Raw genomic sequence first — 22,142 nt, forward strand, 5'->3', positions numbered from 1 at the left:
CCTAAGCACAGAAGCCCTAAGATTTCTACAGATCCAGCCACTGAAGAGCCACAATCCTGATTTCTTCCACAGGTAGGTATACTGGAGGGAACGTTACCTCTTGTACAGCACCTAATACAGGGGGGGCCTGGTCTATGACTGGAGCCCTAGGCACAGGGCCGTCGCTAGAGGGCTGTGGGGCCAGGGTGGAAATGACGGATTCGTCTCTTCCGGGACCGACTGCACCGGCCAACCGCACCAGCCCACAGGTCCCCCCCAAAGCGCGGTGCCTGGAGCGCTCGCTCCGATTTGCCCTACCCAAGGAACGGCTCTGCCTAGGCACTACTACAATACAAGCAAACAATAACTCAAGAGTTTAAACTCTTGGCATTTCCTGAATTGTTTATGCCCATCCCATGGGGGCAGGGATGATCTGGATGCAAGTAAGCAGCTTTATTCTAAAGACAACTTAGACACCAATTTTCAGATCCTCTCCCGGCAAAGTGGAATTTAGAGGAATGAAAGTATTTTTCCAAAGTCCCCCAATGTTTCAACGATATTTAAGACCGTGCACAGTGCTTATTGGGCTCAATGTTGCAAGGTGCTGAGTGTCCTTAATTGCCATTGCCTTCAAAAGAAGCAGAGGACAGTCAGCTTGCAGGATCAGGCCCATTCTGGGCCCATCTTGAGAGGTGCTGAGCCAGCTGAAAATGTTGACCTCCTTATACTATAGGTGCTGACCACCTGCCAAGAAGCTCTAAGCACCTCTGTCTCCCAGTGACGACAAGACGTCAGGACTTGATAGTATTATCACCACACAAGACTGGCCCTCTCTTTGTAACATGTAACATGGAACATTATTTTAATATAAAGATGAGCTCTTATTTCCCAAAGAAAGTAGTGCAGGGTGGCATAAGGAGAGACTGGCTGAAAGGCATATTGCAAAACTGCAATGGAGATAGCCACAACAAAATTAAACTAATGAATGTACGTGCCCATATTATATAAATAGTGCTACAAATAGGATTTGAGTAAACTGCAGTGATATGCATTGTGATTTCTTTGTAAGCAGAATATAAAGTCCCTGTACAAGCTTGCAGTCCATTGCAGCAGATGTCCTTTGCACTTTTGGAGGAGAGAAAAAAAATGGAAAAGAAAACTAATCCTAGCATAGCAGGACTAGTCAACTATTTTCTCTAGAATAATTTCCTATGGCACTGTTGTCACAGCCCACAGCCAACTGATAAAACTGCTTTCCCCAGGATCTTTTTTGTACCCAGCTTATTTTTTGTGTACCTGTTTCAAGCCTCATTATGGTCCCCCCCCCACATCTCCTCTCCCAGTGACAATGTATTTGCACAACAAACCATTATCTCCATGATAATTGTGGCCATGGTTTGCCATTTTCAATGGTTTGCTTTGGGGATAAAGGTTATATCATCCTAGCATAGCATGACGGGAGCTGTTTCAACATACAAGAATATGTTACCCTCTAAATTATAGTTTCCTGAATATTTTATGTTTGAATCAGGAAAAGGAAGTAAGGAAATAAAAACAGATGTTAGAGAAGTATCTCAAAAACCTTTGAAATGCTTAGAAAAATATATAGCACCAAAATGTGCCTTATTTGGTCTGAAGTGAAGTTAGCAGGGCTAGAGCTGGAGGGAATCAGTAAAAAAGTATTCGCAGTGATTTGTCTGAGTATAAACCACAAATATTTGCTGTGATACTATTTGCAGCCATTTTTATTCATTTCCTAGGAACATCTGCATGAATGATGTTTTAGTTCGTAAAAGAACATTCAAGGTACACAAACATCTTCTGGATGATTTTGTAAACATGTTGTCATACAAAGATCCACCCTAGAAATGTTTGTGTGGTCATGTTTAAATCTCTGTATTTCCTTCCTTTTATTTTTAAATTAAAGTTTCAATGATCCAAACAAGTAGCAAAAACACTACCATGTGACTTAGGTTTTGTCTACACTGCCCTGCAGGTCCAACTAGGGGGGTACGATTAGCAGTGCGCAGCAAAGTGCTGTGCTGTAACTCCCCCCTGTGGACGCTGTGGGCACAAATATAAAGGTTCCTAGATCGCATTAATGTAGTCCTGTGAGGGGGAAGTTACGTCACAACATTTTGCTGTGCACTGTTATTCATACCCCCTGTAATCCAAACTGTGGGGTGGTGTAGACATAACCTTAGATGATCAGTCACATGTCATGAGAAGCAAAACATTCCATGATACAGTCAAAACAAATAGTTTGTGCCTGATCCAGGCATTGAAATGTGTTTGTTTAAACTATTTGGGGAGTACTGATGAATAACAACTAGATTACTAAAGCTTAAAGTCTGTGCACATTTATTTGAGAACATAAAAGGAGGCTAAATTCACTGAGAGTTCAGTTCTGCTTCCTTAGACACACTTAGTAACACTAACACAACTAGCTCCACCCAATTCAAAGTGAGTATACGCATGAGGACTAGCTACTCCACCTAAGTAAGGGACACCGAATCAGGCCCAAAATAAAATCATTCACTGGGATTAGTTCAGTCACACACACACAAACATACACACGCACACTGAGCAGACCCCATTTGTTTCAATGACATAGTCAGACTCAAAGGAAGGTAAATGTTCATGATTCTGCCATCCTTATTCGCAACCCTCAGGTAGTCCACTTGATTTCAGAGGTATTTCTCACGAAGTGTTACTAAAAGTGAGCAAGGGTGGCCAAATCAGTCCCATTCTGAGTGACATTCCAAGTACTCTGAGAGCAGTGGTTCTTAACCTGGGGTGCACATACCCCCTGGGGGTGCGAGATGCCCTTTCTGGGGGGTGCAAGACATGCCAGATCTTTTTAGAAGGTAAATAATCAAAAACACAAATTAAGCACAGGCACGTAAGTACAACTACTTTGTTTCATCAAACCTATGTATTTATTAACATTACACATTTTTAATGATTACTGTAATATACAAACAAAATATATCTAGGTTTAAAGAACTGACCTACTCATCGATTTTTGATAAGGGGTGCGAGAACATATTTTGAGAACCAAAGGGGTGCAGGCTGCAGTTCAGGTTAAGAACCACTGTCTTAGAGAAACAGGAGCCTTAAAATATACAACCACAAGCTTGGCAGGGAAATCTAAGGGAAAAGTACAGTTCACTTCTGTGTGGCAATAATGTACAAAACATGCCTACACATAACATGCCGAGATGATACTTTAAAATCCAACCTCAATATAGAGATTAAAGAAAAATGTGGGCCTCTCTTTAGTGATGTGTCTTTTGTTGGTGCCTCAGACATATTCTTTTTGATGGATTTACCTGCTTGAGGGGAAATTCTTCCAAACCTCCAGAATGCATGGCCCCCATCGCCCTTCCCATTCCACACCTTTTCCTGTTCATAGATACCTGGATGTTTGTACAACCCTCTGCGTGATTACAAAGGACACATCTAACTCTGTCTTTCTATATGGGTGAAGAAAGATTTGTGCACTGAGGGTTCCCTGCATATACACATCGTTAGGACATGCTCTGGCCCTGAGTAAGGACCTGAGGATTTGCCCAAACTAGAATTTAAAATGTAGGTGGTAGTGAAATAGGCAACTGGGATGGAGGTGGGAAATCTGAGGTAACGTCATCACTGATTTTCATCTACAAGATCTTTTGTTATGGTTTTCTGAACAGAAGTTTTATTGAGAAATAATCTGGTGATCACTCTGCACTGGACTGATTGAGGGTCACTACTTGCAATACAGGATGAAGACATTGGATCAAATTCTGGGGCAGCCAGTAGCAGGAACGCTGATCTCCTGGATTCCACCTCCTGACAAAGATAGAGTATGTCTACACTGCAGTCCTAGAGCAGGATTACAGGTTGAGTAGATATACCTGAACTAGCTTTACTGTAGCTAGCACAGGTTCTGGTAACGGTAAAGCTGTGAAGGCATGGGCTTCAGCGCAGGTGGCACAAGTCCTCCCAGAAGCCTGAGTTATTACAGTACTTGCAGGGCTAGCTTAGCCCATGCTGAAGCTTGTGCTGCCATGGCTTCACTGCTCCGCTACCTGAGCTAGCTAGATAGCTAGATCAAAGCTAGCTTGAGTAACAATAGCAGTAAAGGGTTCAGAGTAACAGCCGTGTTAGTCTGTATTCGCAAAAAGAAAAGGAGTACTTGTGGCACCTTAGAGACTAACCAATTTATTTGAGCATGAGCTTTCGTGCATCCAATGAAGTGAGCTGTAGCTCATGAAAGCTTATGCTCAAATAAACTGGTTAGTCTCTAAGGTGCCACAAGTCCTCCTGCTCTTTTTGCGAATAGCAGTAAAGCTGTGCCATGTATGAATGTCTACATATTCTGCAGTCATACTTCTCAACTGCAGTGTAGACAAACCCTTAGAGTCAAGGGTTTATGTAGCAGTTAGTGGAAAGCTTTTCTAAAGTCTAGATGAAGGGTTCACTCCTACTTCTATTAAAATCAATGGCAAGACTCCCCTTTGATTTCCAGGGGAAGGCGAGAAGACCCAATGTCTGTCACCCTGCCCTGACACCCAGTGCAAACTGATGAGGAAAGTGCCTACAGTCAAAGGTTACATTAGTGCTGGAGAACCCCCATACAAGTGTATCAGGGCAGACGTAGGTACTGAGTGGGGAATCCATGTAACCAGGGCCAAGAGAACCAAGTTGTCAAGAGACTCCATCTTGAATGGTGCTAAATAACACTGTAGCCCAACTGAGCACAATACTTAAGCATATGAATAGCCCCACTGATTTCAGTGGCGCTACTCACAGACTTCAGAACTTGCTGGATTAAGCCTGAATGCCCAGGGTGGAGCCCAAGGAGCAAGGGCAAAGCTGCAGGGGACCTAGAAGTAGTGCAGATGCATACTGCCACCAGACTTTATTTAGTAGTTTATTTAGATTTAAATAACAAAGCAGACAGCTAGCCAAGGCTCTAGGCTCCCTAACACATAACTAAATAACATAACATCCCAGCAGCATTGAAATAATCATTTCAAACAGGAATTTAGCCAGTCACGTAAAAAAAAAAAATCAAACTCCTGCCCACCCCTTCATCAGTCTGAAAAGCACACCCTCAGCCCTCTGCAACCCCCTGTCAGAGACACAATCTCTGACAGGGATTACTCTGGACCCACAGGAGATGTACAGAATCTGTGTATGGGGGTAGCAGATAGGCAGATTCCCCCACTCTCTTTCATCCCCCCTGATGGAAGTTTGCAGTGGAAACTCTAAAAGGGCATAAAAGGGCAGGAGGGTCCAGTGGCTAGGGCCCTAGCCTAGACTTTGGGAGACGTGTGTTCAAATCTCTGCTCTGTCACAGACTTCCTGGGTGACTTTGGATAAATCACTTGGTTTTTCTGTACCTCCGCTCCCCATCAGTAAAATGTGGATAAACAGCATTTTCCTACCTCTGATAACAGGGACATACGTACCTAAAACATTTCCACACATCTGGCCCTCTGTCCTTTTTTGGGGACTGTTCCCCAATATCTGGATGGGTTCTGAGTACCTGCCATACCCACAGAGCCAAAACTGGAGGGCTTTATTCAGCTTTTACTTATGCCTCATTCAAGCAAACACCAACTGACTCCAAAAGTAGTTTGCCCGAGTACCGACAGAATGAAAATTGGGGAAGGACTTAAGGATCTGGCTTTGTAACAACAATCAGGAGTCCCCTTCCTTTTCCCAGATACCCCATCCCATTTTAAAGCCCAACTACACTGTCATTTAAAACAATTAAAGAGGATAAAACTCCCCTCCCCACCCCGCTGCCCTTGTATTTCCACACCCTCTCTCTTCTGAAGCCATGTTCTCGAGTCCAATTTAGAAAAAAATGTAAATATGCTACATCTAGTTGCTCCTGGCCTCTCCATTGCTGCTTGATGCCCTTCAGAACAATCTCAACTGACAGGTTCAGTGCTGAGCTCTCAAACTGCTTCCTGTCCATGTGGGTGGTCTGAGTCACTCAGCAGTGAATCTGACAGCTGAATTTAGTGATATGGACTCAGAGCAACAGGCAGGCCAGGGGAGGAGCAGCTTAGGTTTCATTTGTTTCACATTTGTCTTGAATCCCACAGACAGGGCATAGCTTGCTGTGGAACTGGCATAATAACAGAGACAATGAGCCATTCTCCTCACCACATAATCCAGTTCTCTTGCTGGAAACAAATATTTGGAATCGTACTTCATCCACCTGGGATACAGATTATTGTCTCTTGAAACATGGTATCCAATTATCCGTGAATGATTGCACAATGAGGCATTCTACATTATTATTTAAACAGAGGATACCTATTTTAAGTGCATGCTGAAAGCCTGATGATGATCCTGTTTATGAATTGATAACTTAGGTCCTGAACCTGCAAGTTTTTCCATGCAGGCAGACCCTTCCACTCACATGGAATCCCAATGAAGGAAATGACGCTCCAGTGGTCCATCTCCACATGGGGCATGCATGACCACGGCAAAAGAGCCACAGTGGGCCCTGTGTGGATCTGCAACAGGGAGAAGAGGGTGCAATGAGCCCTCTTCACCAACCCCTAGCTCTGTTATAGGGCCAGGCCAGCTATAATTGGGGTGGGGAGCACAGGCACTGCATTAGCGGAAGGAAGGGGAGAGGTTCAAGGTGAATCATGGCTCCATCCGAGCTCTAACAGCGAGCTTTGCCTGACTGACATGATGGAGCATGTACTGCATCCTGAAGTACAGTGGTGGAGCTCCCACGCCAGGGTGCACTCCCATAAAATCCTGACAGGAATTCTGGTTTCTTCTCAGAGGCTTAAAGCTGCAACCTGGAATTTAGTGCTACAACTGACAATGCATTGTAGCGCCGAACATGAGCAACATCTACTACCACAGATGTGCAAGAACAAATATTTAAACAGGTTTTTTTGTATTCTATTTGTTGATGATGAATAAAAACAAGGGGCCTGGGAGTGGACCAGCTAAACATCCAACATTTCCTGGTTAAGTGCAGACATTGTTGAGTTATGCCTGAGCATAAAAGCATCTGAAAATATTTACAAGGGGAAAAGTCTATATTTTTTCACCCTTGTATAAGTCAAATATTGCTGACAGAAGTTTGCTCAAACTTTCAAAACAAAATTCACCTCTGAGCTGATGCAAAGCATGGAACATTTCAGTCCCACAGGAGAATTTTTCAATAAGTTATGAGCATGTGAAAATGAGGGCGGTTGTGTGTGTGTGTGGTTTAAAATAATGAAGATTGCAACATACAGCCAGATCCCCAGGTGAGCAACAACAGTTCTTGAAACAGCTGGTGGAGGGGAGGATAGTTGGGGAAGGCAACTTTAAGTCCCTTTTGTACCAGTGAAGGGTCAAAGGAGCTGGCCACAAACTGAGCTACAGAGAATGATACAGTGCACCTGCCATTATAAACATCAATTAAAATATTGACATAAAATGTGTCTGTCTTGTCTGATACACATGTTGTAACATAAAATGCATATATTCAGGTGTTTTTGTTACAGAGGATTGTCTGTAGTTTAAGACAGGGGTGTGACATACAATATTGAACACGTCTGATTTCAGAAAATTTGCCATACGTGTGATGAGCTGTGGTTCTTTTCTGAATGCTTTCCTACCCTGAAGCTTGTGGTGTGCTTGGTCCGCCTGGAATCCTCTTTTGATGCTGCAGTACTGCTTTGGGGTAGGCAGCAATTTAGTTTTCTTTCTAGTGTGAACACTCTGGCCTCTAAGTTATTCCCTGGAATCCTTGCATATCGCTTCTTTGTGGTCTCATGTCCCTGCAGATTAATGCAGTTGGATTGTATCCCAGAACGGCATCATTGAGTCATTTGGTGATTATTTGCACCTCTGCCCTCATGGGTTCTGCTGACTCATAGAGATTCTCCTCAGAGCTTATTCTACATGCACACTTAGAAGGAAAGGAGGCCTTTATAAGCTTTGCTTTGGAATTCCATATCAGATGCTGATGTGCATCCTGGCCAAATTCATGCCTGGTATCACTGTCTTCTCTTGGTAGTAGAAATGATGCTACTCTCTTTGCTGATGGGAAGTGGAGGTGAATAGAGTACAAAGGAGGATAACTAAGAGTTAGGTAGGTACAGAACGGTAAGTCTGACTTCAGTACCAGACAAACTGGTTGAAACTATAGTAAAGAACAAAATTGTCAGACACACAGATGAACATAAATTTGTTGGGGAACAGCCAACATTGTTTTTATAAAGGGAAATCATGCGTCACCGATATTCTAGAATCTTTGAGGGGGTCAACAAGCATGTGGACAAGGGGGATCCGGTGGATATAGTGTACTTAGATTTTCAGAAAGCCTTTGACAAGGTCCCTCACCAAAAGTTCTTAAGAAAAGTAAGCTGCCACGGGATAAGAGGGAAGGTCCTCTCATGGATTGGTAACTAGTTAAAAGATAGGTTTCAGAGTAACAGCCGTGTTAGTCTGTATTCGCAAAAAGAAAAGGAGTACTTGTGGCACCTTAGCGACTAACCAATTTATTTGAGCATAAGCTTTCGTGAGCTACAGCTCACTGCATCCGATGAAGTGAGCTGTAGCTCACGAAAGCTTATGCTCAAATAAATTGGTTAGTCTCTAAGGTGCCACAAGTACTCCTTTTCTTTTTAGTTAAAAGATAGGAACAAAAGGTAGGAATAAATGGTCAGTTTTCAGAAGAGAGAGAAGCAAATAGTGGTGTCCTCTAGGGGTCTGTACTGGGATCAGTCCTATTCAACATTTTCATAAATGATCTGGAAAAAGGGGTAAACAGTGAGGTGACAAAATTTGCAGATGATACAAAACTACTCAAGAGAGTTAAGTCCCAGGCAGACTGCGAGGAGCTACAAAAGGATCTCACAAAACTAGGTAACTGGGCAACAAAATGGCAGATGAAATTCAATGTTTATAAATACAAAGTAATACACACTGGAAAACATAATCCCAACTATGAATATAAAATGATGGGGTCTAAATTAGCTGTTACCACTCAAGAAAGAGATCTTGGAGTCATTGTGGACAGTTCTCTGAAAAACATCCACTCAATGTGCAGTGGCAGTCAAAAAAGCTAACAGAATGTTGGGAATCATTAAGAAAGGGATAAATAAGACAGGAAATATCATATTGCCTCTATATAAATTCATGCGTGCAGATGTGGTCACCCCATCTCAAAAAAGATATACTGGAATTGGAAAAGGTTCAGAAAAGGGCAACCAAAACGATTAGGGGTATGGAACAGCTGCCGTATGAGGAGAGATTAATAAGACTAGGACTTTACAGCTTGGAAAAGAGACGACTAAGGGGGGATATGATTGAGATCTATAAAATCAAGCCTGGTCTGGAGAAAGTAAATAATGAAGTGTTATTTACTCCTTCTCATAACACCAGAACTAGAGGTCACCAAATGAAATTAATAGGCAGCAGGTTTAAAACAAACAAAAGGAAATATTTCTTCACACAATGCACAGTCAACCTGTGGAACTCTGTCAGAAGGTGTTGTGAAGGCTAAGACTATAACAAGTTTCAAAAAAGAACTAGATAAGTTCATGGAGGATAGGTCCATCAATGGCTATTAGTCAGGATGGGCGGAGATGGTGTCCCTAGCCTCTGTTTGCCAGAAGCTGGGAATGAGTGACAGGGGATGGATCACTTGATGATTACCGGTTCTGTTCATTCCCTCTGGGGCACCTGGCATTGGTCATTGTCAGAAGACAGGATACTGGGCTAGATGGACCTTTGGTCTGACCCTGTATGTTCTTATATTCTTATGACATAAGCTTCCTGCGGGTGGAGCATTCCCTGTAAAACTCTGGCAGACAGAAAACTCCTGGGTTGCTGGTATTACTCCAGCACCAATTTGCACAGAGCCGATATCCAGATCTGCAAACACCAGTTCGTGACTGGCATAGCACATCTTTTGACAACAGAACAATTTGTTCTGTTGTGCAAACTGCACTGTCCATCTGCCACGTGGACCAGATTCTGTTCTATATTATGGCTGTGTAACTCGACTGAAAACAATGGAATAGCACAAAGCTTTGTTTAAAACCTTTCACCAAACCATGAATTCTGCTTCCATAGAAGTTGCTCAATGCTTTTAAGTATTTATTATTTACAGACTTCTTTTCTGTTGAGCGGGGGAGGCTTGGTTCTTGACCTCGAAATGTATGAAGAACAGTGGTATTAGTGCAATAATTGCAGCTGAAGTCACAGTAGCAGTACTGGCCTGACTGAACTAACACTCTGGATCACAGAGTTGTTTAGCCATGTGGAAACATTAACTCAGCAGTCAATGGAAATTAGAGTGTGCCCACATTTATGGATTGTATTAAAATGTTAGGCATAGGGCCTGATTCTCTTCTCACAGCTGTGGAACTCCGTTGACTTTAGTGGACTTACTCCCACTTTACACTGGTGTGAGAGAAGAATCATACCCAAGATCCATATCCCTGAGCGCAAGTATCATAGTAACATAAGCACAAGCAATGGCACTAGTCTCTCCAGTGTGTGTGTGTGTGGGGGGGGGATACATGGCCACCTCTTCTGCACTGTGGCTGGCAGAGGAGAAAGGGTGCACATACTACTTGACAGGTAGAATAATCTTTAAGGCACTAGCCTGGCATAGCAACCTGGGATAAATTCCAGGCTCTGCTGCAGACGTCCTACATGACTTGGGACAAGTCACTCAATCCCCTGTGCCTCAGTTCCTCATCTGTAAAATGGGGATAATAATGCTTCCTTCCTCCCACCCTTTGTCTGTCTTGTTTATGTATAAGATCAGCTCTTTGGGGCAGAGGTTCTCTCTTACTATGTACGTGTCCTGTGCCAAGTGCAGTGGGACCCTGATCTCAGTTGGGTCTCCAACAATGACTGTAATACAAATAATCATATTTTTGGAAGTCTAGTAATTATTAACACTGCACCGCCCCAGTGGTATTCTGCTGTTGGTATGGTGCATTTCTGCACCCACTACATCAGCAGATAACTTTCATGAAGCCAAGACAGCACTTAAAACACATAGCTTTTCTCAGGCTAACATGTGGCAATAGTTGCTGTTAAAATCCACTGAAAAGAAAAGGGGAAAAAACAAGATTTTAAGATAACAGACCCTCATGAACTCAGAGATCTTACTCATTTCCATGTATTCTGGAGTCAGTCCAGTGAAAGGTTCCAACATGTAATCGAGATCCCATTGCTGAGGGTGCTTTGAGTGGTTGGAGTCACTTTCCTTTTTCTCAGTCCTTTCATCCTTCAGCTTCCTGAACAGCTTTTTTAACTTCCTGGGAAATGAAAGTCTAATTAAATCAACTCTTTTTTACAGGAATTCAGCCAGACTCTGCCCTGTAACACCAACTTTATGTTAGACTACCCCATGTCAGTTTACTGCAGAGTTTCGTCCATCTCCCTCTGAAGCATCTGATAGTGGCCAGTCAGAGACAGAGTACTGCACTAGTCGGACCATGCGACTGTCTGATCCAGTGTGGCAATGCCTCTGTTTCTGTGTAACTGCATTGACACTAAAACCAACGGAACAGAGCAGAGATATTACTCTCTAATATTTATTTTGATTTAGACAGACAATAAGGCATCTATCCAAAGCTCCAGGAACATTTGCCAAACATTACAATGCACAAATAAACATAGCGTCGACCATCTCTCCCTTTGTTAAAAAAGAAAAAAATATCACTCCAGCCACAAATCTTCACCCTCACGGCACTCATTCCAACGTTGTCTCCTCCCCCCATACTCTACAAGCTTGGGAACAGAGATGGGCCTTGTGACGTATCCTGAAAGTCAAAGGATTGGGGCTATTTTTGAGCAAAAAGGGGGCAGGAGTGAAGTAAATTCTAAAGCCCTTTTGCCAGACATTGCCTCTCTTTCAAATCATAGGTGCTCCAGTGGGAGAACCTCTGCTTACTGCAACTGCAGTATGGGGAGGGAGACGGTGTCTTGGGCAGGTAGGTCCCAAGCCACATGAGGCACTGAAGGTCAATACTAACATATTAAAATGAGGCTGCTAACCAACAGTCAGCCGGTGAAGATCCCAGAGCACTGGTGTGATTTGCCCATAGGGAGATACTTCCTGTAACAAATAAGCCCATACAAATGTCAAATGGCCTGAACATTGCTTGTGGACAGCAAGCAGAAACTCCATGTTCTACAGCTAAAACAATGCATTATAAATAATAAAAACAAGGAGGAACATACCAATTAAAATGGTTGGGAATATAAATACATAAATAAACACAATAATGTCTCCAATTTATAAAATAACTTTGATCTTGAAGGTTCTGGATGGCCTTGATTCCCCGTTATATCTGAGCTGTGCTCAGAGGTCATGGAGAGAAGCAGCTGAAGGGAGCCAGTTGTAGCACATAGTATGACTAAGACAAACAGCATTTGGCCCTTGGTGGTGTATTGTCCCCTTGATGCACACACAAATCCTTTTTCAGGCATGTGTACGATGAAAGGGAGAACACCATCCAATAACAAGCTATAGGCAGAAAAGTATACTTGGTGTTAAAAGCGGTAACAAGTATTTTGACAGGTGAATAGATGAGAAAAGTGAAAGATATATCCTGGAACTGGATACAAAGCTGTTATTTATTTTTAAATTACTAGAAACTGTGGAATTATACAGATTAATCTGGAATAGGATTATTGCGTGTTTACAAAAAACAGATTCATTTTTTTCAAGTTGCCTTTTTGTGGAGAGTTTTCTGGAACACACATGAGGCAATGAGATGGCCAAAGGGTAGAGATTTACATACACCCTGGAGGAAGTACCTCAAAGGGAACACTCTGTGTGTGTGTGTGTTAGAGGCCCCAAATCTGCCATCAGGTGCATCTGTGCAGCTAGAAATGGTGAAAAAAATTGGGCTGGCACTGCTCTTGTGAGATTTCAGCCTCGTAAAGCAGAATAGCTGATCTTGAAAGATCTTTGCTATCTCAGTGGTAGAAGTCTTGAAAGATCTACAGTTCTTGTGAGACTCTGGCTGCTTCTCAATCAGAAATGGAAAATAAACTCTTCCAATTCTTGATTAGCCCCAGAACTTTCTGACTCCCTGCAATGGAATACTGGGAACCAACATCTGAGCCAGCATTCTGGTCACTTAAACATCAGTTCATTCCCCCAGGGTGGACCGAACAGAGGCCTAATTAGTGGATTCGAATGGGTGGGGAGGGGATGACTAAAACAAATTGGCACATTAACACAGGAGAGAAGGCGGCAGAGAAGGGAAGACAGACAGGCTAGCAGACCCAGAACCAGGAAGGATCTCTGGGTAGAGGGCATAGATGCTGGAACTAGAGCTGGGGGTGCTGCTGCACCCACTGTCTTGAAGTGGTTTCCATCACATACAGAATTTACAGCTTGGTTCAATGGCTCTCAGCACCCCCACTATAAAAAATTGTTCCAGCACATCTGGTAGAGGGTTCTCTTCCCTCTCCTCTCCTTGGCAGAGAACTGGGGAGAAACTGAAACTGTAAATAATATGGTGTATGGCTCAGTAAGATTGTGGGAAGACAAGTTTAAATAAATTGTTTGTGGGATGTTTAATAACGGAAGGTCTCTGAATCTGTGTAGATAGAGCAGAAGACTGGTCCTGTCACAGTCCCTCAAGCCCCCCAAATTCAAAGGCATTTGAATCTGAGGTTCTGATTTTGACCCCTCTCTAATTATAAATATTAAAATAGGCAAGTTTGTTAAGAAATACATTGAGGAAAATGAAGAGGCACATGAGAAAACTTGGAAACATTAAAGTTATCACAAAATAATAGTTTTTGTAACACACTACATATGGGTTTCTCCCTCAGTAGAGTGGCAGTACCTTTAGGCCAGATTGTGAATCCCTTACTCCCACTGGTGAGCAGTTCATACCCACAGGTTATGCAATTACCTGTGCAAGGAATTGCTCATGGATGGCAATGAGTTTCACAGCCTGGTCCTATCTGTACAATGTATAAGGGTTTAATATCTCATTGTAGAATGAATCTCCATCTGACAGATGAATGAACATTTTATATCTCCGTGGAAAAGGAGGTAGCATTTCAATTTCAACTTCATTGATAACTTTATATGGTTTTACAGACTGGAAAATAACCATGGGAAAGTGCAAAAGACACATATTTTCTCCAAAACTAAAGACACTAAGTACACTAGGGCTAGCATCAAATGCAAAGATTTCTCACATTTTCTCAGTTTGTCTTTCATGAATGTAAATGTTATTTGATAGCAGTTCACATATGTATAGCATGAGTAAAAAGCTAGATTAATTCTAATGAAGTGTTGCAATGGCACAACCAGGGGCCCTCACAATCCTCCCCCCCTGCAGCCTATGAAAAACCCCTTGAACCAGATGTGCGTGTTGCAGACAGAAGAGTGTGAGGGAGGGGTCTATCTATTTATTTGTTTTCCAGTTTTAAAAAAAACAAACCTTTGTCTCAGACCCTTATCCAAAGGAGGGGGCAACGCTACCTGGCAAACCGGTCTGTTTGTTGTTCCTGAAAAATAGATTGGGTCAGGTTCTTGGCCCACACTCTGGCTGCTTTGTGCCACCATAGTGGCAGGAAGCTCCAAGCAATGTAGGGATTACCCAAGTGTAAGGGGAATTCCTGTGTGGTGTCGCGTGGCCAGCTCTATAACAGCCCAGAGCAGGGCATGTTGGGGACATAGTTGGACTCCTAAGGCTGCTCTCTGTTGTGCCAGAGACTGAACCAGGCCCAGGATCAGAGACCTGTAAAGCTCTCATAAAAGCCACCCTGTGCCAGATGCAGCTGAGGATTTGGCCTGTTGGTATAATGATAATAAAAAGCAGAGTGTTCAGTTTATGCAATTTGAATGGGGTGGGATTTGTAAGACCTTATATGAAGGAATTAGGGTACCCTACCAAGTAACATTGCTTTCTAGTTGGTGCAAACTGGCCCATTCTAAAGGCACTACTACATTTGGTCTTCAGAAGTAATTTTATGACATTCAAGGGATGTCATCTATGGCAAATGTGATTGAGCATGCACGGGTGAGGAAGGAGGAGCAGCAGAATGATCTGAACCTTCCCTTCAATTCAATGGAGAAATTTAAACAAAGATCTCCCAGAAGGTCCTTCCAGCACATCGCTGGTAAATTTCATGATGCTATAAAGGATCTCACTAGACAGTGAACAGTAAAAAAAAACAAAAAATCTACTACTAGTATTCCATAATTACTTTTGCTACAGTAAATGACATGGGCTTTAAATGCCTGTCTTATTTCTGTATGCAGATAAGATTGAAGAGCACTTGATTACTGTGTGTGATTGTGCTGATAGATAAGGAAGTGGTAGGCCCAGTTCTGATCTCACACCAGCTTAATACTTGTGGAATGCCATCCACTTGAATAGAGATATTCCTGACTTACACAAGGATCAAGGATCAAACCCAGGATCAAGCCCATTGAACATACTGGGGGTGGGGAGGGGTGTCTGTCTGTGCAAAGTCAAGAGGGGAGAGAGTAACGGTTGGTTCCATGCACAGTATGTTATTGGAGATCATACAGTAAATTAGGATAAGAAAGTAGATGTGCTCCAATGAGAGGGATGTATGTATGGATCTGGAGTATGTATGCTGATTAATGAGTGTTGTAGCCCATGTAGGCATAGGGTTCAACTGCTGATTGACATAAACTGGTCACATGGTGCACATGATTTTGTGTTTTCATGTGCACATCACTGCTCTGTGCCTCAGTTTCCCCATCTGCAAAATGGGGATAATGATGCTGACCCCCTCCTTTGTAAAATGCTTTGAGATCTACAGATGAAAAGTGCTATACAAGGGGTAGCACTCTTATTGTTGTTCCAACGGTGGTGCGAGGCTCTTGGTGGTATGTTTACATGTGGAGTTTATATATGTGTGATCTAATCCTCTAGGTGCAGCACTAGAGAGTTGTGCCATGGAGTTTAATGCATTTCTGTAGCTCCACTGGGAACTCTGTAAGTAAAACGATAGTTGATTTTTTAAAATGTTTGCTGTGAATGCACTAAACCCAGTATTCGGTCACTTAGAATTATTTGAATTACCTTTCATCTTTTTTAAATTTACCATTGTGACTATTTCTCACGATGAACTATCCTCATGCCAAGCATGAAGCTTGGAAGCTTGAACAATTTTTAACTTGAGCCCCAAAGAATGTTTTTATTTATAATTTATTTTGAAACGATCAACTGAAAAAAAGACAAATGGATTCTACTCAAGCTTTTCACAAAAATGCACTTTTGTGTCATACCCAAGCATGTGAAATTTCAGATCAAATCAGAAATGTGTCAGGAAATTAAAGAAACAGAAGATTTCACTAAATAGACATGGCCAGGGTTATTCTCGAGCTGTACCACAGCAGAGAAGTAAAAATGAGTTTTGCAGAACTCCACAGCTGCACAGATGATTGCACTATTAAAACTGATAAACTCTTTTGGTATGCTTGTGCGAAAACTTTTTTATAATGATCCAGAAGATCAATATTTTAAAATCAAGCTGAAAGCAATGGAGAAGCAAGGAAAGCTCATCTGGTCTATTTTATCTTCTTGTGTACTGTGAGCCAGATTATGGACTGACCAAGAAGGACTTTGGGGTGCTTTGTGCTTCAGAGGCACAATCAGGGAAACTCCATGCTCCTGTGAAAGGAGATGAGCAGGTGATCAGAGTCAGACCTGTTTAGGGAGGAAGACTAGATTTAGAGGAGATCGCTGTAGTATTGCAGTTGTCCAGTGCTGGTCAGGTCTGAACAGATGTGACAGAACAGAATAGGAGAGACTGCACAGATCCTTTCCCATTAGGCTTGGTTTTAGCCAGTATTATCTGTTCCCTACTATCAGAACGCAATGATTCAAGGAAACTAGCACCTTAAATGGAAGTTGAGGGCACGCAGTAGAGTCCTGGCTCCAAAGAGCTTGCAAGCTCTGAAGATAAAAAAAAAGTGGGGGAGGTAGGGAATAAAAAGATAACAGCATGCAGTAAAGTGAAGAAAGTGGTGGCAGGCACACAGCATGTTTGTAGCAGGTCTCTTTTTAAAACATATCTGATTATATAGTTTTAGGGATATTTTAGGGAGAGGACGCTCAGTGACCGTTAGAGTGGGGAAGAGAAAAGACATTTTGGATTAAGACGGGGAAGTGAGTAAAGGGAGAGGGAGGTAGAAAGGGAAGAGGAGAGAAACAGTGGCAGCTGAAAGGATGCAGAGTTAGGAGAGGGGCAGGATAAAGGCCTTGCCTTCATTAGTCTTTGTCTTCAATTGCACAGCCACCAGTGCAGCTCCAGCAGTGGGAGAGCTGTTGCAGAGCAGCTGCTAGTGTTTTCACTGCTGCGCCATTTTAGACGCCCTCTCAGGAATAGTAAGGTGCTAAAACACCAGTGCCCTGTCTACCACTTCTGCCGTCAATGGAGGTAGTAGTGAAGCTGTTGGAGAACTGTAGAAAAAGGTGAGTGGAGACAGTCAAAATGGAGACCAGAAATGAACCGCAACACAGGAAAGAAGAGGGTAAAATCCAGAGTCCAAGTGTCAGAGGTGAGGGATTACTGATGTCAGAAGGCTGTGAAGGCTCCTCCCAGCTACTGCTGCTTTTCCCCCTCTAGAGTGATGGACAGAGGAGAGACTACTGGGTTAGGTATTTCAAGCACTTTGTATCTGGTGGGAGGGTGTGGGGACTGAAAGTTTCTCTGCCCTTGTGTGTAATTGTGTTTGCTGCTTTGGGGAAGGAGGCCTGAGGGTCCTGCAGTTTCTATCGTCAGCTTCCTGTGACGTGCTCACTCCCTCAAAAGGAGGGAACTTTGGGAGCAGGAGGGAAGGACTTGTAATCTCAGAGACTGCCACAGATTTACAGTCCAATCCGGCCCAGCTTGTGCACTCAGAACTCCCACTGAAGTCAAAGGGAGTTTTGGTTGTGTTTGTTATTTATTGGCATCCGTTCAGCTATAAACAGCCAATGAATTTCTGCATTAAGAATTCTTTATTAGCAACCAAAATGCACCACAAATGACAACAGCCATGAAAGGCTGTCTTGAAATACATCTTATTGGCCCTTGATTTTCTCATCCAACATTTTTAAGTGCATTTTGAAAGAACTGATGGAAAGTGATATTGTAAGTTAAGGGTGAAATCCTTCCCCCGCTGAGGTCAATGGGAGTTTTGTTATTGACTTCAGGGAGGGCAGGATTTCACCATAAGGCATTTATCACAAGGTCAGGGATATAGAGTAATAAAATAACTGCATGAATTTTTCAGTGAAGGTGGAAAATATAAAATTGGCGTAAAGGAGTTTCAAAAAATTTCCGGGTTCTCAAGCCCTTCAGCAATTTCTGTGGCATAAGAAGAGAATTATGGGATGTGACACCTCAGAGTGAATTGTGGCATATTTGCATCTGTTAAATTTGTGAATTCCAGCCATACAAAGCATGTTGCTGCAATTCCAGAAGGCTGAGCATCCCATAATTCCAATGCCATGACATAGATCTAGCCGTTTTGATATTCTTGGATGCAGAAATGGAAAAACAAATCACAGGAAGGTAGAGAATACAAGAAAATCACATCTATCATAGCCAAGGAGCAGTTTCTCCAGAGAAGCATTAGGAACAGGTTAGAATTTGTTCTATGACTCTGCACAAACTAGAGCTGACATGTGAAACCTAACTTCTGAATTCTCCAACTGGCACTGACTGTGGATAAGATGTAAACCAGGCATTTCTGACCATGGCAACATTTATGTTGAAGGAGAAGGCACTGGCTGGGTGTCATGTGTATCCAGCCCATAACCTGCTCAGCTGTACAGGCCTTTCAATTACTCCTGTTTTTTTGAGTGAAAGAGGCAGCAAATGAGACTGATGCTTCACAACCTTTTGCAGGGAAACAGAAACCTACACTGCCCTTTTGGAAAACCCCTATGGGCTTTAATAGCAACGAAACCAATAGAGCTATATAGAAATAACTCCGAAAACCAACAGAATTCAATAGGGAATTAAACCCCTTCTATAGGTGTTATGAATCATTCCACAGAATTTAATAGATACTTATGTCCCCATTATAGAAGCCTAGAGAATGGTTCATAATACCTATAGAAAAGTTATTTCTGTTACATTCAATACCAGGGTGAACTCAGTGGCAGCACAACAACTATCCCTGAGTGGAGTGCTGAGAGCCAGTGAGAGAATTAGCACTGTTTTCTTGGGATCGCTTTCTCCTCAGGACAGGCACAGAGCAGGGGACAGAGTGGAGTGAGAGACGGAAAGACCTATTAGACCATTTATTCCATCTCTCTGCCTCCGTAGGATTGGTCACTATACAACATTCCTAGTGCAGGAAGAGAAGAGAAATGAGGGCAGTGGACAGCATGGGGCGGAAGAGGGAGTTAGGGGAGACAGAAGACCTTCTGGTGGAGACGGGATGATCTAGCAAGGAAGATGGATGGGAGGGAAGAGAGTACCCGGGAAGAGTGGAGCTGGTCAGAAAATATCCATCAAAACAGTCTTTGGTCAGAAAAAGCTGTTTCAACAAAACCAACATTTTTCACAAAACTGTATATTGATTTTGATGATTTTTAAAAAAAAGTTTAAAACACATTAGTCCCAATTTGGGAATAATTCATATTTTTTAAAAATCTTGAAATTTTTGCAGGACAGAAAATCAGTTTTCCGGCCAGTTCTAATGAAGAAATCCAGGAGTGGAGCAGAGGTAACAGGGTACAGAAGGGAGCCAGTTGAGTTGGGCTGGAGGGGCAGAGAGGTTCCAGTTAATCTGGGTGAGAATGGGACAAGCTGAGACATCATATAATTTACGAACGGAGACAGAAAAGGCTTGTCAGCATCAATATAACGAGATAGCACTGGTATTCCTCTGGGAAGAGAAGTAAAGCAAACTTGTTTTTATTTAATACATATTTCAGTTTTAAACTGAGATCACTGCAGGTTGTTGGCAAAGGAGGAGAAACAAGTGGAATGAGGCTGTCCCATTCTTTCACTAAGCAGTGCATTCAGTGGATTGAGACATATTCTGACAGTAGACCTGTATTTTGACTGGTTAGTCTCCACTTCCATGAATCAAAGATAATAAATGCAGTATTTATAACTTCATAACCATCCCCCCTTAAACAAACCCAGTAACAGTAAACATTTGGAAGAAGGAAATAAAAAAAATCACATCAGATTCTTCACACTGAGAAAGCTTTAAGCCTCCGACATGTAAAAGTCTTCTGGAGCAATTTACCACTTTTTTCCTCAAGATATGCTATAAACTTCATGAGACTTAGACAGAAAACAGGCCTCCTCAGTAAAGCTTAATTTCAGAAGGACAAAGCCATGCATAATCCATGTCCATATTTTTTTCTTCCACTTTAACAGTAAAAAATTATTTCCGAGGAAAAGGGCCTGTGACTTTGCACCCCATAATGCTCTGTGGGAATATGCTTATGCATCTATATATGACATAACTGGAATACGTTTTATGCTACATATGCCATGTAACATATCTCTGTAAAGGTTATGATCTACTGAAGATATTCATCCTGTTTGTATGCATGTGTCATTTTTGTACTCAAAGTTAGGAATATTGGCTGTGTACTTGCTTGACTTTAAGTAGCCTTAGTAAAGCATTTGGTCAGCTTCTTGAGAAAGGAATGTGCAAATTAAGTAACCAATCAAGAAACACTTAATGAACAATGGATCTTGGAAGACTCCAATCCACATAAGAAGTCTTCCTGGAGACATTCAAGATAGAATGTGGCTTGGATGGTAAGGAACTCAGTCGTGCATGGACATGTGACTTGCCCATGTGACTCCAAAACTCCATTTTGTAGCTGGATTCTATACAGGGGGAAGGAGGGGTGTCCACCCACAAGAGAAAGTCTATTTAAACCCCTGGGAGACCCCTCCATTTTGTCTTCAGCTGGCTCAAGAGATAGCCTCTCCACCCCAAAGGATACCTGAAAGAAACTGGAACAAAGGACAGTAACCACAGGGGGTGTGAGTGATTGCTGGACCCAGAGTAGAAGAAGACTGGTCTGTAAAAGGAAGCTTACTGGAACACCTTTGAGAGTGAGGTTTTATCTGTATTCAGTTTTCTTACTGTATTAGTCATAGACTTGCGTGTTTTATTTTATTTTGTTTGGTAATTTACTTTGTTCTGTCTGTCATTACTTGGAACCACTTAGATCCTACTTTTTGTATTTAATAAACTCAATGTTTACTTCTTAATTAACCCAGAGTATGTATTAATACCGGGGGTGGGGGGAACAGCTGTGCATATCTCTCTATCAGTGCTACAGAGGGTGAACAATTTATTAGTTTACCCTGCATAAGCTTTATATAGGGTAAAACAGATTTATTTGGGGTTTGGACCCCATTGGGAGTTGGGCATCTGAGTGTTAGAGACAGGAACACTTCTTAAGTTGCTTTCAGTTAAGCCTGCAGCTGTTAGGGAACGTGGTTCAGACCTGGGTCTGGATCTGCAGCCGGCTAGCGTGTCTGGCTCAAACCAGGTAGGGCACTGAAGTCCCAAGCTGCCGGGGAAAACAGACTTAGAAATAGTCTCAGCACATCAGTTGGCAGTTCCCAAGGGGTTTTCTGTGATCCAACCCATCACAGGGCCCAATTTTCAAATGTATTTCAATGACACTCTATTGTGCATCTCCCATCAAGATTCTAGTCCTCTTCTTCTTCAGAACCCTCAGTAAGGATCTCATCCAGAACCCATTTACATCAATGGCAAAACTTGCATGGAGTTCAGTGGAGCAGGATCAGACACTGTAGTAAGCCTTACAGTATCTACGCATCCAAGACTACCAGTGTTGCCACACACCTCAGAGAATGCTGTCATCAACAAAAATGATGAAGTTGAGAGAAGCAAGAGTAAAATTCATAAGACTTAGCAGCAAGACATTCTCAGTGATGGCTCTTGGCTGCAAACCCACCTGCCACTGGAGGTGCACTAAGCCAGAGTTCTTGCCACATTCAAAACATGATGCAAAATTCGCCTCCATGTATAAGCTCACTATAGTAAGACAGCTGCTAAATAGCATGTCACCATCTTCTCCATAGTCTAGTTACAAAATCATACAGTGAAGGGCACATTAAAAACATGTAGGTTTCATGTGTAAATCCACAAAAGAGTATAGATCAAATAACCCATTTTA

At 42.4% G+C, this 22,142-nt stretch overlaps 1 protein-coding gene across 1 annotated transcript in view; it reads right to left on the reverse strand.

Moving 5' to 3' along the window:
- The window catches only part of ANO2 (anoctamin 2), a gene marked incomplete at its 5' end in the record, with an annotated part of 265,818 nt that overhangs the window by 13,186 nt on the left and 230,490 nt on the right, over window positions 1-22,142 (reverse strand). The window contains one exon of the mRNA XM_084617062.1: window positions 11,125-11,273. Coding sequence (XP_084473188.1) covers window positions 11,125-11,273 — 149 coding nt within the window. The remainder of the gene's footprint in view (window positions 1-11,124; window positions 11,274-22,142) is intronic.

Source organism: Lepidochelys olivacea (assembly GCF_965140295.1).
Source record: "Lepidochelys olivacea isolate rLepOli2 genome assembly, chromosome: 1".
In the NCBI taxonomy this organism is placed as follows: domain Eukaryota; kingdom Metazoa; phylum Chordata; order Testudines; family Cheloniidae; genus Lepidochelys; species Lepidochelys olivacea.